At 39.5% G+C, this 17,356-nt stretch overlaps 1 protein-coding gene across 7 annotated transcripts in view; it reads left to right on the forward strand.

Moving 5' to 3' along the window:
* The window catches only part of PPFIA2 (PTPRF interacting protein alpha 2), a 617,960-nt gene that overhangs the window by 548,061 nt on the left and 52,543 nt on the right, over positions 1 to 17,356 (forward strand). For all 7 annotated transcript variants that reach the window (XM_074941964.1, XM_074941966.1, XM_074941963.1 and 4 more), the window contains one exon: positions 2,779 to 2,872. In XM_074941964.1, the coding sequence (XP_074798065.1) occupies positions 2,779 to 2,872 (94 nt within the window). The remainder of the gene's footprint in view (positions 1 to 2,778; positions 2,873 to 17,356) is intronic.

Below are 17,356 nucleotides of genomic sequence, written 5' to 3' on the forward strand. Positions count from 1 at the left end.
TACCCCTTTTTCCAGATCGTTTCTGAATATGTTAAGTAGGACTGGGCCCAGTACAGACCCCTGGTCTGTCTGTCTATCTGTCAGTCACAGTTAATGCATGTGATTAATGCAAAACAAATTAACTAAATTTTAAAAGTTGTGATGTTTTCATTGCATCGTTAAACAATAATAGAATAGCAATTTAAATTTATTATAAATATTTTTGGATGTTTTTCTACATTTTCAAATATATTGATTTCAATTACAACATAGACTACAAAGTGTACAGAGCTCACTTTATATTATTTTGATTACAAATATTCACACTGTAAAACAGATAAAACAAAAGTAATAGTATTTTTCAATGCACCTCATATAATTCCACTGCATCCTACTTCCTTGTTCACTCAGACAAACAAGTTTGTTTACATTTACAGGAGATAATGCTGCCTGCTTTTTATTTACAATGTCACCTGAAATTGAGTACAGTACAGGCATCCGCATGGCACTGTTGTAGCTGGCGTTGCAAGGACTTTACATGCTGGATTAGCTAAACATTCATATGCCCCTTCCTGCTTTGACTTGTAGGCTCTGAAGTTTTACACTCTTTTGTTTTTGAGTGAAGTTATGTAAAAAAAAACAATCTACATTTGGAAGTTGTGCTTTCATGGTAAAGAGACTGCACTACAGTACTTACTTGTGTGAGGTGACTGGAAAAGTGCTATTTCTCTTATTTTATCCTTTTTACAGTGCAAATATTTCTAATAAAAATAATATAAAGTGAGCTCTGTACACTTTATATTCTGTGTTGTAATTGAAATCAATATACTTGAAAATGTAGAAAAACATCCAAAAATATGTATAATACATTTAAATCAGTATTCTATTATTGTTTAACAGTATGATTAAAATTGTGATTAATCACAACTATTTTTTTAATCTCACGATTATTTTTTTAATAATTTGACAGCCCTACTAGCTATCTATCTTCAAGAAAGGATGGTCGGTCCAGTGGCTAAGATACTAAACTGGGACTTACAAGACTCAGGTTGAGTTCCCTGCTTCACCACAGGCTTCCTCTGCAACCTGGGGAAAGTCACTAAGGATATGTCTACACTTTGAACGGGAGGGGTAATTTCCAGCTCAAGGAGACACACCTGTGCTATCTTGCATATGTATCTTGTATCTTGGACAAGTACATACTTGGGGAGGGGAAAGGGCCTCCATGGCCACACTGTTTTTAGTGTGGTAGCTTCATGAAAGCTAGCACGGGTATGTCTCCTTGAGCTAGGGCCTGTCCTGTAAAACATATTCATGAGTGAACTGGAAAAAAGAGGTGAATAGTGAATTGGCAAAGATTGCAGACAATACAAAATCATTCAAGATAGTGAAGTCCAAAGCAGACTGTGAGGAGTTAGAGGGATCTCTCAAAACTGGGTGGCTGCGCAACAAAATGGCAGATGAAATTCAACATTGATAAGTGCAAAGTAACGGACATTGGAAAAAATAATCCCAACCATACATATCTAATGATTGGTTCTAAATTGCATTCTAAGAGATCTTGAAGTCACTTTGATAGTTCTCTGTAAACTTCTGCTCAATGTGCACCAGTTGTCAAAAAAGCTAACAGTATTTTCTGAACTATTAAGAAAGTGATAGAAAATAAGACAGAAAATATCATAATACCACTATATAAATACATGGACCAATGCCTTGAATACTGTGCCCAGTCCTGGTTGGCCCATCTCAAAAAGGACATAGTAGAACTGGAAAAGGTTCAGAGAAGGGCAACAAGGATGATCATGGGTGTGGAACAGATTCCATATGAGGAGAGACTAAAAAGATTAGGTCTGTTCATCTTAGAAAAGAGATGACTTAGCGGGGATATGATAGAGGTCTATAAAATCATGAATGGCGTAGAAAAAGTGAATAGAGAAGAGTTATTTACTCTTTCACATAATATAAAAACTGTGAATTATCCAGTGAAATTAATAGGCCTCAGGTTTAATGCAAACAGGAGGAAGTACTTTTTCACACAACTAACCTATTGAATTCATTGCCATGGGATGTTGTGGTGGCCCAATATATATATATATATATATATATATATATATATATATATATATATATATATATGTTGTGATGGCCCAATATATATATTTACATATATAAAAAGTGGATACGTTCAAGTAGGATAGGTTCTTCAATGACTATTAGCCAAGGTGGTCAGGGATGTAACACCAGGATCAGGGTGATCCTCAACCTCTGAGTACCAGAAGCTGGGAGAGGAAGACAGGACTGGATCATTCCATAACTGCCCTGTTATGTACATTCCTCCTGAAGCTGTGGTTCAGGCCACTGTCAGAGACAGGATACCAGGCAAGATGGACCATGGTTTGAGCCAGTCTCGCAGCGCATATGTTCTTAATTACACCTCCAGCTCGAAGTACTGACAAACCTGTATTCTCCCTTTGCCTCGGTCCCCCATCTGTGAAATGGGAATAATAGTATTTCCCTCACAGACAGGGGTGTTTTGAGGTTGAAAAGCATTACTCAGACCTTTCCAGGTAGTGAGAAGGATATATAAAGACTTTGTCAAGGTTTGGTCAGATTTGTTCCTTAATTCTCTCATTATAAATGGGTAGTAGGTACCTATTTCTCAGCAACCAGTAGACTTAAACAGAGAAAAATAAATAAGTAAAATAAAAACTGGGTTGGGTTGGGTTGGGTTGAGGAGGGGAATAATCAGAAAAGAACTATGAGGAAATATGTTCCTTTTTGCTTACTGTTTCAACACAGGAGGTTTTATGGAAACAGAGGCTGCCGCACAGGACTCTCTGGGGTTAGGCAAACTGGGAACTCAAGCAGAAAAAGACCGAAGACTAAAGAAAAAGTAGGTTGTTTGTTCATTTTATTTTCATCACACCTTGTTCATATTTTGATTTTGTGTGTCTACTTAGGTGTGCACATAATTGAAAGCATGACCAAACAAATGACTGTATTTGCCTGACACTGTAGCAGTTGACCATTATGTGAGTTTTCCCAGGATTATTGTTTTTAAAAACTCCACATAAAATAACAGAAATATGTGGTAATAAAGTACACTTTATAAAGGTAGAATAATTTATCATTCACCAAAAAAAACATGAGCTTAAAAGAAAGGAACATTTTTTTAGTTTGACATTACAGTTTAATTACTATGTCCTGTGCTAATTGCGGTTTTTAAAACTACACATGAAATTAAAGAAACATCTTACCAACTCTTTTTGCATGGATTATCCAAAAGAAAAAGAAGAGGCAAGACTGTTTGCATTATCCATTGAGCATATAATTATTTCAATCTATTATAAAATACGATCCCCAGAGACATTGGTAACTTTGCTTTCTCTTACATCTGTCAGAAAATGACAACCTAGCTTTTTGTTCACATAAATTATAAAATAATTACATGCCTTCCCCCGCTGCACTTAGTTGTAAAACTGATACGCTCTGAGTCATAACAGCTGCAAGAAAGTAGGTAGGCCCATTTGAACCCCCCCGCCCCTCCCCGCAATCTATTCAGTCTCGTAATTCCAGTGTTATTAGAGGACATCTGAGGAGAAAAAGGACAATCACGCTTTGAAAACATTTTTTTTTTAAAACAAGCTTATTCCTGTTATTTAATTACTGTTTGAGTGTCAATATTTTACTTTCTAAGACTCTTTTTGATCTTTCATATTTACAGTATGCTCATGTATCTCACTCTTCTGCTGATCTTTTACATAGTTTGATGGATACTTTGCATAGTATTCTGTCCTTCTCATGAGGAAATTCCAGGGTTGTTTTTCAGCCTCGCTGAGTGGTTTTATGTATAGTATGTATTTTAACTATATACTTTTTACCACATGCAGTCATGGTACATGCGATCATTATCGTTAATGTACAAATATGAGTGTTCAATTTAAATGGGTCCTAATTTTACAATCTATGAATAAGGTAAAGAAGCATTCCTTCAGCATCCTCTCCCAACAGAGAAGAGACCTTGGTCATCAAACTAAGGATACTGTTCTTAAGAATACTACAACAGATCAATCTTTCCTCTGCATCTGGAATTTTTTATCTCTAAATCAATTATCAATCACCATTCTGTTATATATTTTATGGAAATTAAACACTTTTTATGGAATTATATTGTAAAAATATCAATAGTTTATCCTTAATTCTACAAAATGTCTTAAGAGCTGTTGAATCCACCACTGGGAACAGACCATATTGGGTGCCATTAGAAATTCAGCATTCACCATGCTACTCATGTATCTTCCAATACTGCGAATAGAAGATACCACAATACTGCAACCAGTATTGGTTGAAATGGCAAATGTTGATATTTTAAAGGTTACCACAGTGCCCACAAATATATTTCAAAATATGTCACTTCTCTTATTCTGTTAGGTTAGTATTTATTAACAGAATGTAAAAGTTTTAATTTATATACAATGGACAACACAGAAAATTCAGCTGTACATGTTAATTGCATCACACAAATACAATACCTGGAAAAGTCTTGGATTCGGATACAATGGAGAATATACAAAATAATCTATTCCCAGACCTCTTAGTCTAATCTCCCACAGCCAGACTTTCTCGTGCTGTTAGCTTTTCAAAGTTTTCTCTTCTCCTGTGTCTGTCCTTGGCTCCTTGTGGAGTAGACATAACCAAATCATGCCCTGACATGGTCTCATTTAGGAATCTTTTCTTTGTGATTATGACTCATCCACTCAGAGTATAATCTTGGGGTAGTATTTCAGGTGCATATTTTTCCAGATAGTCCAAGATATTAGAATATAAAAGTGGCAATTGTATGCACCTACCCTTAATCAGACAAAAGCATTGTCTGTATCCTGAAGGCCTTTGTTCCATCACTTTAGACCTTTAAGAGTGGTCAATCTTTGTAGCTTTTGGTTTCTGAACTGTTAAAAGTACTGTTCAGAATACCCCTCAGTTACTTGCAGAGACAAGTTTGGATGTGCTTTGAGTTGGTTCTTTCACTGAGGTCCTTAATTCATTCAATATATAATTGTATGTCTAAGACTAATACAGAAAATTAAGAATGTAGGTCACAGGTATTTATGGAATTATGGACATTACTGGGATAGGGACCTGTGAAATGGATGGTACAAAATTCACATGTTATCAGATCTGCTTTAGAAAGATTAAGGCATTTAATGTGACTGAGACCTTGAAGTGTATTAGAAGTTAAAATGGTCCAATACTTCATTTTTAAAGCTTTAAGCAGAAAGGTTTGTCTCAGTATGTCAGACACCTTTCTTGCCCCCATTTAATAATGCATATCTCCCTCCTTGCATAAATGGAGAGAGGTCTTCTTAGCTGAGAGATGAATACCAATTTTGGTAATATAAGTGAGAGAGAGATTTAGTGTCTCACATTAATGATAGTAGAAACATATTGTACTGACAGGACCTTGTCCATAAACAATGTGGTATCTTTATAAAAGGTAACTGAGAGAGTTTAACTTTATTAGACTGTCTTGTTTTCTAGTGGCACAGCAACTAAGTTTGAGATCAAGCCTTTTGCTTGACTCCTTGCTTCTGTTGATCAGGGTCTGTGAACACTGCAAAGAAAGCAAGCTCAGACCCTGAAGGGGAAGAAGCTTTGTAGTGATCCCTGCCACTTAGCTGGAAGGTCAGATATGAGAAATAAGGCAAAGAAGCATTGTCTAGTAATTACCATACAAGACTGGGAATAGGAGATCTGGATTCTATGCTATCTTTGCCACAAACTTGCTATGTGACCTTAGACAAGTCACCTAAACTATCTGTGCCCCAGTTTTCCCTTCAATAAAATGGGAATAAAATGCTTTAATGAACAGGTGACTTTAATGAAGAAGAATATGGACCACCGCCTTCTACTGGATAACATCAGATCTGTTCATTCTTAAGCCTTACCATTATATTGCTTGCAGCTCAGACACTGCTCCTTCAACTCAGGTGGCAGGAGACTGTGGTTTTAGAGTGGGAGAATATGTTTTCTCCATGATGTTGCAGCAAAGTTATGAGTAGCCAAAGTGTGACCACAGATTTGTTACAATATGAGTTAGCTTTGAGATAATGACAATAATTATTTTTAAATTATTTAAACTTAAGCCACAATATTTCAGAGGAACACTCTCTCAGGGGAAAAATGCCTTAAATTTAGAACTCTTAAACATTTTACATTCTGGATTATAATTCTAATTAAATTTACATTACGCTATTTTAGCTCTCTAGCCCTGACTATTTGCATATGCAAAATAAATTTTTGAACAATATCTTTTGCTCTAAGTTTCCTGAGAGAGTGCTACACTTCTGCATTTCAAATCCCACTCTTGTGATTATAGTGTAATCAACATATTATTGCACTTCAAAGTTTGCCTACTTCCTGCTTAGAGGATGCTATATGGCTATTAATGATATATTTCTATGTATTTTAATTAACTACTTACACACCATTAAAGTGAAATGAAAACCCTTATTCAGTGATAGGCAAGACTTTTGTAGACCTCCCTAAAGAGCCAATTTTCATCCTAGGAATTTGGTTATTACAGTTAGTCATCAGCTATGAATCCTTATCCTAAAACTTCAAGGACACAGGAAACTAGCTCTTCAGAATTTGTTAATTTGAGCCCACCATGATGCTAAAATTGATCCAATAATACAGCCATTAGTTAGCTGAATCATCTACACATTCATAAAGTTATGTATGTTTTCAGTGAAGCCTGCCCACAAAAGACACGTGATGTAATAAGGCACATTAATTTAAGTATTTTAGAATTGTATTATTTGTAACTTAAATGTGGTCTAGTGTTCAGAGCATGGAAGTGAATTTCAGGACTCTTCTGGGTTTATTCTTATTCTACCAGGGATTTACTGTGCAGTTTTTGCAAATCTACCTCTTACACCTAATTATAACCTTAAAGATCTGTCACGAGGATTAATAAATTTATGTAGAGAGCTTTAAGAACTTGTGATGAAAGGTACTATAGAACTGCAAACTGTTATTATCTAAAAGAAACTTGGTTAAGAATAAAGAAATAGGTTTATTCTTACATTTGTTAAGATTTGTTTGCATTGGTATTGTAGCCATGTTGGTCCCAGGATATGAGAGAGACAAGGTAGGTGAGGTAATATCTTTTATAGGACCACCTTCTGTTGGCAGAATCTACAAGCTTCCGAGCTACACTGAGCTCTCTATCAGGTCTGGGGAAGGAAGCAGAGTGTTTGAACTAAATACAAGTTGAGACAGATTGTTAAGCAGAAAGAGTAACACAGGTTGGATGCTGGCACTTGAAGTGAAGTGGGCAATTAGGGGTTAGATTGTTATGCTTAAAAGATTTGAAGTGGGCAATTAAGGTCAGCAGGCAGTGTGGTGTGTTACAGATTGTTGTAATGAGCCATAAAAGCAGTGTCCCTGTTAAGTCCATGGTTTTTGGTGTCAAGCAGAGTTATGAATTTAAGTTTTCAGGTTTGCTTTTTAAAGGTGTTGTGTAGCTTTCCTTTTGAGGAAAAGTATTGAAAAATCAGCTATAGAGAGATCACTTTATGAAAAGCGTTTCTCCACACGTGATACGGTGTTTTTGTTTTTTATCATTTTTCTCTGTGAATTCATTCAAGATTATCTGGTTTCACGTGCATAGTTGTTACTGGGGCATTTTTTTGCACTGGATGAAATACACCAGATGTTGTGATAAGCATGTGTAGGACCCATAAATCTTGAAAGGTATGTTGTGGGGGTATTGATCATCATAGCAGTGGAGATTTGTCTACAGATTTTGCATCTGTTCTGGCAGGGCCTGGTGCTGCTTTGAGTTGGCCTGTCCTGGTCTGTGGGAAGCTTGCTTCTGATGATGAGCTTGTTCAGGCTGGAGGATTGTTTGAAGGTCAGAAGAGGGGGTTCAGGAAAGATTTCTTGCAGGATGTAGTCCCCATCAAATATGCGTTGTAATTGTTTGATGATACCTCACATGGATTCCATCGTGGAGTGGTAGGTGACAACTAGGGGTGTGTGGTCAGGGATTTTTTTTTCCTGTACTGAAGCAGGTTCTCCCAGATATTTGGATGGCCCTTTACATGATGGGATCTACTTCTCTGGTGGAGTGTCCTTGTTTAGTGAAGGCATTTTTAAGTGTGTTTAGGTGTGTCTCCAGGACTTTCTGTTCAGAGCAAATTCTGTGGTATGTGAGTTGTAAATAACAGATCTTTTGGTGTGTCTGGGGTGGTCGCTGGATCTGTGGAGGTAAGTTTGGTGATTGGTGGGTTTCTCGTATATAGTTGTTTGTAGGGTTCCATTTTTAAGCTAATTGTGATATCCATGAAGTTGATGCTGGTGTTGGGTATTCTGTAGAGATTTTGATGAATGGGTGTGGTTATTGAAATTGTGATAGAAATCTGTGGGGGAGTTTAGATCTTCTGTCCAGACTCCAGAGGATGAAAACATCATCAGTGTATCTCAGGCATATCACTCGTTTTGTTAAGACTGTGCATTCTTACATTTTGTCTGATATATGGTACAGAGAAGATAAACAATGCTGAAATATGGCCTAGAGAATTGCATTACTTGCTATCAATATAAACTATCCCTGATAACCCACCTTAGCTTATCACACACAAAACTTGCCAACACTTATTTTTCTCAGGCTTCCCTCTTCCTCCCAGCCTGTTTACTTTGCGCCTAAGCTGTTGAAGGAGGGTGTAGCCAATGTGTTGCAATCCTTAAAGAACATATCTAGCAGTATAATTCAGCAGACATGAGTGTCCCAGTAGCTGACACATCTTTTCATAGCATTTAATGCCAGAAGGGTACATTAAATCATCTAGTCTGACATCCTGTTAATCACCGGCCATTACAATTCACCCCGTGACCATGTACTGAGTCAAATAACTTGTGTTTGGCTAAATAAGGTGACCAGATAGCAGTGTGAAAAATAAGAACGGGGGTGGGCAGTTATTGGCGACTATATAAGAAAAAAACCCAAATATTAGGACTGTCCCTATAAAATCGGGACATTTGGTCACCCTATGGCTAAAGCATATATTTCCAGAAAGGCATCCATTCTTGCTTTGAAGGCATCAAGAAAGGGAGACTCCATGACTTCATTAGATAGTTTGTTGCAATGGTTAGTCACCCTCACTGGTAAAAATGTATGATTAATTTCTAATTTGAATTTGTCTCGCTTAGGTTTTAGCCATTGGATCTTATTATGCCTTTTTCTGCTAGATTAAAGAACTCCTAGTACCTGGTATATTTTCTCTGTGAAGGTACACTGTTATCCAGTCACCTCTCAACCTTGTTTGCTTTTGTTTTTTGTTATCAACTAAACATCAGTTTAAAATCTTTTCCTGGTAGGCATTTTCTCAAGCCATTGAATTATTTTTGTGGCTCTTTTTTTGCACCCTCTCCAATTTTTCAATGTCATTTCTAAATGGTGGATGCCAGAATTATACATAATATTCCAGTATTGGTCTCACCAATGTCATATACAGAGGTAAAATCACCTCCCGACTCCAATTGACCACTTCTGTTATACATCCGAAGATCACATCTTCCCTTTTTGCCACAGCATTGTGCTGGGTGCTCATGTTCAGTTACTTGTCCACTATGACCTCTAAATCATTTTCAGAGCCACTGCTTTCCGGGATATAGTCCCCCATTCTATAGCTATGGCCTGCAATCATTGTTCCTAAATATATAACTTTGCACTTAGCTGTATTAAAATGCATTTTGTTTGAACGGGTTCAGCTTACAAAGTGATTCAATTGATCTGTATCATTATTTGACATTCCACCAATGTTTGTGTCATCTGCAAATTTTATTAGCAGTGATTTTACATTTACTTCTAGATCATGAATGAAAATGATGAATAGCAGTTCTGGTCCCTGTGGAACCTTACTAGAAACACTAGATGATTCTCCATTAATGCTTACTTTTTGAGATCTGCCAGTCAGTTTGTGACCGGAGTCCTGGGGAGCCACATTGGGGTTACCCAAGTAGGGCAAACTGCAAAGAATGGAGCAGACAATCCCCAATACTTAGATTTACCAAGCCAGCACAAAACAGTTTCTATAATACCTCTCTGGTTACTCAGAAGACAAAACACAATTCCCTTTAGCAACCGAGCCGTGGGCTTCCACCCAGATACCCAAGTCAAATATGATGAAAATTAATGAAAATGTTATTCATCATATAAGAAAGTTCTACCAATCCCAAGGGATCGGCCATATTACCTCCCAGGTTAATGAATATTTCAGATCTTACCCAAATACATGCTTACAGCCAATTTTTATGAACTAAACTAAAATTTATTTAAAAAGAAAAGAGAGAGAATATTGGTTAAAAAGATCAGTATACATAGAGACATGAGTACAGTTCTGAGATTAGTTTCATAGTAGAGATGGTGAGCTTTGTAGTTGCAAATAGTTCTTTCAGAAATAGTCCATCGGTTATAGTCCAGTGTTCATATCCAGGGAGATCCAGGTGGGACTGGAGATCTCAGTCTTATGACTCAAGCTTCCCCTGCATAAAGCATCAAGCAGATCTGAGATTAAAAGGTTCAGGTCCCAAGAGTTTTTTATATAGTTCCTTGGCAGCACAGAGTCCTTGACTGAACAATAGGCCTTTGATGTAACCTTGTGTTTCCCAAACGTCATCGGTAATTAACTACATGGATTAACATAAGGTAATTTATCCATTAAGTAGTTCATATAAAGCTTACCACAAACTTTAAAGAGACATACAGACAATGATGTTATTTCACTCACATTTCATCTAAATGTTAATATTTCCTTTTGATCTCTGAATCAATAGCTATAGTAATAGATAAAAACTGCCTGTTCACATGGCTAACATCTAACAAGATCTAAGAAAACACATACGATTAGTATCACTTCTAATCCTCTAACAATACAGGTTTTCCTTTCAAAGTTCTAGCCTATCTAACATGAAATGACCCTAATTACCATTTACATACTTTTCTAACGTGTCTCTAAAAATGCAATCTACGTCATATGAGCTGCTTAACCCTCTCTGGCCATGTGTCATACAGTTCTTAATGTGTTGAGTGTGTGCTTTATTGATATTGTCTAGTGTTAATTTTTTAACAACGTTTTGCAATGCTAAGTCAACCCCCTTACAAAAGTTTAAGTATATTACATCTATGCAGGCACTTGTAATCTCATCAAAGAATGAAATCAGGTTTGTTTGGCAAAATCTGTTTTCCATGAAAACATGTTAACTGTCATTAATTATATTTCTATTGTTTAATTCACGATCAATTGAATCCCATATCAGCTTTTCCATTATTTTGCCTAGTATTGCTGTTAAGGTAACTGACCTAGAGTTATACCACTTGTCCTTTTTGAATATTGGCAAAACATCAGCAATCTTCTAGTCTTTTGGAATTTTGCCTATATTCCAAGATTTATTAAAAATTTGCATCAGTGCTCCAACTACCTCCTCAGCTCAGTTACCTCCTCAGCTAACTCTTTTAGGATTCTTGGATGTAATTATCCAGGCCTGCTGATTTTAAAATGCTTATTGCTGGTAGGTATTACTTAATATTCTCCTTAGTTACAAATGTAGTGGAAAGTTCTTCATCCTTATGTGGTATAAGTACATCAACTGGCTTCTTTCTAAATACAGAACAGAAATATTTACTGAACACTTCTGCCTTTTCTGCATTACTATTTTACCATCATCATCGATAATGGGCCAATTTCTTTTGTTCCATTGTATACTTTAAAAACTCCTTACAGGCCTTAAACTGCCACCCATGGGTTTCTTCTTGATGTCTTCAGCTTCCCTTATCAATTTTCTGCACTTTATAACTTTTACTTTATATTGATTGCTTTTTATTTTTCCTTTTTCCCATTTGTTATATATTGCTTTGTTATTTCTAATTGCTTCCTTCACTTCACCAGTGAACCAGGATGTGCTTTTAGCCAAAGTTGTCCTCCTTTTTGACTGTGGTATCACAGCTTTTTAGTCATCTAATAAATTCTCCCTGAAGATTTCCCAATGTTTATTCACATATTTCAGCCTAATATTTTTCTCCCAGTCATTTTCACTCATAATTTCCTCATCTTGAGAAAATTAGCCCTTTTGAAACACCATGTGTGTATATTACTGGTTAGGACTACTCTCTGCCTATATTGAATGTAATCAGGTCATGATCACTGGTCCCTAGGCAACTACCAACTTCCAGTCCAGTGATTTTATATTTATCCATCATAATGGAGTCCAAAATAGAGTTACCTCATGTTGCGTATAATACTGTTTGTCTAAATTATCTTTCATTTTGTTGGTTTAACTACTGCCTGCATGAAACTTCAGGCATATGTCTCCCAAACTGAAGTCCGCCATGATAACACAACTTTTTTTGTCTACATGTTGCAGACAGGTGCTTAAGAAGTAACTCATTTTCTTCCGGTTTGATTTCGTGATCGACCACCCCCACCCCAGTGGTATCACTTCCTGGGCTTTGTTTGTTAGTACATTGATCCATATGCATTCAAGATCCTGCACTTCTGAGTTATCAACAACTCTAAAACAGGTTGTGGTGTCTTTAATGTAGAGAGCACCCTCTTCCTTCTCCCCCACCCAACATACCTTTTTTACCTATCTTCCGTAAAAGATTATAAACAGATTTTAGCATTGCAATCACACAAATTATCCCACCAGGCAGGTCCATCCCTAGGTGAGTGTGGGGGCCAGGACATTAGAAACTCGGTGCCTACCTGCTAGGGGGTGCTCCACCCCGCCCCCACTCCACCCCTTCCCCCAAGGCCCCACCCCCACATATGCATAAGTGCTTGCAAGATCAAGGACTGACTGGTCCACTCTACAAAACTCCCTATATTCAGAGAAACTCTGTGTTTGCTATACAAGATACCTATATCTGTTCATAAATCTTCATTATTTCACTCAAAATTTTTTAGCTTTTAATCTAGAAGTGCTGCTTGGTTGAGTCTAGAAACAAACTAATCATAATTTATTACAGAAATAAACATGTCAAGAAAGAACAATTCCCATGTTAAATAGAAGGGAGACTTTTGTTATTTAGCTTCATTTTTCTTTGCCTAGTTACATTCCTAATAGTGCTATGTTCCTTTACTTTCCTTTTGCTGATTTTACTCTTGTTTAATTTCTTGAAAAATTGGGAGAGGATGTGGAAAAGAACCACAGAAATGATTTCAGGGCTGGAGAAAATGCCTTGCACTAAGACACTTTAGGAGCTCAAAAAGAAGATGGAGAAGTGAGTTGATTACAGTGTATAAGTACTGTGATGAGGAAAAATACTGGGTACTAAAGGTCTCTGTAATCTCGTGGAGGAAGGCACAACCAGAGCAAATAGCTAGGCGCTGAAATCAGACTAATTCAAATTAGAATTAAGGTAAAAAATGTTAACAGAGAAGGTGACTACCCATAGGAACAAACTACGAACAGAAGTGGTGGATTCTCCATTTCTTGAGGTCTTCAGATGAAGACTAGATGCCTTTCTGGAAGTTATGCTTTAATCAACCACAAGGCATTGGGCCCAAAACAGAGGTAACTGGGTGAAAATAAATTGCCTGTGATATACAAGAGGTCTGTTGCTCTCAGCTATACACATATACAACTCCTGTAACTTCAGTGGGGTTTTATATGCGTGACTGAGAGGAGAATTTGATTTAGTACATTCTTAAGTAGAAAAACTCTTTGCCCGCTGCAGTATAAAAGTGCCTTTTCCTAATGATGTTGTTAATTACATGCATTTTTTTAAATTAATCAAAATTGCGTTAATTAAGCTCTTCGTAATTGCCATCCATCTAAATCTTCTCATATTTGTAACATTTATAAAAACCTGTTATCCTCTAAGTGTGCGTTCTTGTTGTACATTAGTCCTTAAGAATAATTTTTATCTCATGCCGTATTATTTTTAATTGTCCTTCATTTAATTTCTTTCCTTTGTATCTGCACTCATGGCGAATCATTTGATGTAAGAGGTCCCAAGGCTTTTTTTCCCTTTTAGAAACAAAAGATGCATTCAGTATGTCTTGTTGCCATAAAAAAGTGCATTCTGTGTCCCCAGTCTGACTAGGATGGGGTGGACAAACTTTTTGGCCCAAGGGCCACTAGGTATGGAAATTCTATGATGGGCCATGAATGCTCATGAAATCGGGGGTGGGGTGTGGGGCGGAGAGGGAGAGGATTCTGGCTGGGGGTGTGGACTCCGGGGAGGGACCAGAAATTAGGAGTTCAGGGTGCGGGAGGGGGTTCCAGGCTGGCGTGGGGAGCTGGGGAGGTGCGGGCTTTGGGATAGGGCTGGGGATGAGGTGTTTGGGGTGTAGGAGGGTGCTCTGGGCTCAGACCAAGGGGTTCAGAGGGCAGGAGGGAGATCAGGGCAGGGGGTTTGGGCATGGGGGGGTGAGGGCTCCAGTTGGGGGTGCAGGCTCTGGGGTGGGGCAGGGGATGAGGGGTTTAAGGTGCAGGAGGGTGCTCTGGGCAGGGGATGAGGGGGTTGGAGGGCAGCAGGGGGATCAGAGCTGGGACAGGGGGTTGGGGCACAGGGGTTTGGCTCGGGGTACAGGCTCCGGGCCATACTTACCTCATGCAGCTCCCAGAAGCAGCAGCATGTCCCCGTGACAGATTTATGTTACCAATTTGCCTGGGGCGTCAGGTGATCAGGCTGAGACCGCAGGATCTTTAGGGAGGAGATGACAGAACACACCACATAACTGAGCTTTAAAGCTTTATTGATAAAATAATAAAATAACAGCAGAGAGTGATGGATGCTTCCCACGTTATTTAGAGGAAGGAAGAAAGTGTTAGTGCCTCAAGCCCTAACCCACTTTCATACTCACACAGCCAAGCCTGGGTGTAACGTAAGCAGAAGAGGGGGAAGAATGGACAGGAGTTCTGTCCTAGGCCCAGGTAGTCCAGGGTCCACAATGATCTCCGAATTACTCCAACTCTCAGGAGGGTTTTAAGTGCTGGGTTTCTTTGGGGGTGTTCCATTCTGCAACCTCTGTTCCTGGTGCTCTTTGTGCCAGTCCAAACCGGCTTTCTGTGGATTTCTTCACTTTTCCAAAACACAACGGCTCCAAGGACGCAAAGCTCTGCTCCCCGCCCCTCGTTGTCTTGCCTGTGTTCTTTATCTTTGTAGCCCTGGTTTTTTCATGGCTGGTTGTGGCTGGGTGAGAGATAAACTTCTTGTCTAGTGCCGTGACCTTGGACTGGGGCCAGCGTCTTATCATTGGACTGAGCTTGCTAGCTGCAGTTTTGAGTTAACCCATTCTCTGCTCTCTTTCTCCTTCCCCCTTTGGCCTCTTGCAGCCTGCAAAAGAATTTTTCACTCTTCACTTACACCTTTGACCCTCCCCAAAATGCTTTGCAATCCTTGCAACAGTGTTAGCAACATGCAGTGCTGATTTGCCTTCCCCAAAAGAACCCCTGAGGTTGTGACACTCCCTCAGACTCCCACACGGAGGCATGGCCAGGCGGCTCTGTTGCGCACTGCCCCTGCAGCTCCCATTGGCTGTGAGGGTGGGGCAGTGTGCAGAGCAGAGCCCTCTGACTGGCCCTACACGTAGGAGCCTGAGCAGGGACTTGGCGCTGCTTCCGGGAGCTGCACGGAGCAGCCCCTGACCCTGCTGCCCGGCTGGAGCGCCGGAGCGGGGCAAGCCGCAGACCTCACTCCCTAGCGGGAGCTCAAGGGCCAGATTAAAACAGCTGGTGGGCCGGATGCGGCCCGCGGGCCATAGTTTGCCCACGCCTGGGCTAGGAGAACCCCAAGTCAGTGAGGCATTGCATTCATGAACCCATACTGTTCTCCTTGCAGGATCAGGGTCTAATTTTTGTTTTGTGTAAATAAGAACTGCTTTTTCCTTTCAAGTTAATTCCATTGCAAAACATATTTTCTCTCCATTTATTGAAGTATCTTTCTGAAACAGTCAGTAAAGGCCTCTACCAATATTTCCCCTTAATTTTGTTAACATGTGATGCTACTAAATTAGATATTGGGGGGGACCTTCTCTCTCCTGTACCCAAAATAGTAATTGCTTTCATTAAGATACTGTACACTTAAAAATGTAATGATATTGAAGAGAGACTATGGGTGAGGTAATATCTTTTATTGGACCAGCTTCTGTTGGTTACAGGGACAAGCTTTCAAACTTACACAGAGCTCCTCTTCAGGTCTTGGAAATGTGTCAGAGGGAATGTCTACACGGCAATTAAAATCCCGCAGCTGGCCCAAGCCAGCTGACTCAGGATCAGAGGGCTCGGGCTAAGAGTCTGTTTAATTGCAATGTAGATGTTCAGATTGAGCTGCAGCCCAAGCTCTGGGACTCTCCCACCTCACAGGATTCTGCAGCCTGGGTTCCAATCCGAGCCCGAATGTCGACATCACAATTAAACAGTCTTTTAGCCCGAGCCCATGAGCCTGAGTCAGCTGGGACAGGACGGCCGTGGATTTTTTAATTGCAGTGTAGATGTACCCAGAGTGCAGGGCTGTGACCAGAGCAGGATGAGCGGAGCAGCCACCCAGGGCGCAAAGCCATGGGTGGCGGAAAAATGGGGTGCAGTGGGGGTTGGTGGGGCCAGCCCCATACAGAGACTAGGGAGAGGGGCATGCAGGGTTATTGCCTCCCACCAACACAAAATTGTGTACTGGTCCCAGTGCTCCAGTGCCTGTCAGAATCACTCCCCCCTCGGCAGCGATGCGTATGGGATCTGTCCACCACAGCTGAATCCACTCAGAGCACGGTGGGAGGGGAGGGCAGTCAAGTTCTATACTTCTGTCAAATTCCAATGAAAGCAGTACATAATTTCATTCTTCCTATGTATGGAAAACTGTTTCCCTTTGATTTTAAATACAGGGTTTGTGAAAAATAAACAGAGGGACCCAGAGATTCCTCTTGCCAAATGTTTGAATCCTTTCTCCCTATACAGTATAAGGAGGCTTACCTCAACTAACAGGTTTCAGAGTAGCAGCCGTGTTAGTCTGTATCCGCAAAAAGAAAAGGAGGACTTGTGGCACCTTAGAGACTAACAAATTTGTTAGTCTCTAAGGTGCCACAAGTACTCCTTTTCTCAACTAACAGCTAATTCTGAGCCAGACACAAGTAGGAAAAGCAAAACAAGGCCTCAACCCTGCAATCTGATCTCTGCTGATAGGGCTTTGCACTCATGCAGCACCCCAATGATTTCAGTGGAAAGACCCTCATGGATGTAAGTGTGCTCGTGGATCCAACTGTGTCTTAAATCCTGATTCTGCAATCAATGGGACACCATACAGACACAAAGGTCCGGCTGTGTCAGTCCCTTTATAGGATGGGAGCCTATGGGAATAAGGAAGATAGAGACA

This window comes from Natator depressus, chromosome 1 (assembly GCF_965152275.1).
Source record: "Natator depressus isolate rNatDep1 chromosome 1, rNatDep2.hap1, whole genome shotgun sequence".
Classification (NCBI taxonomy): Eukaryota; Metazoa; Chordata; order Testudines; family Cheloniidae; genus Natator; species Natator depressus.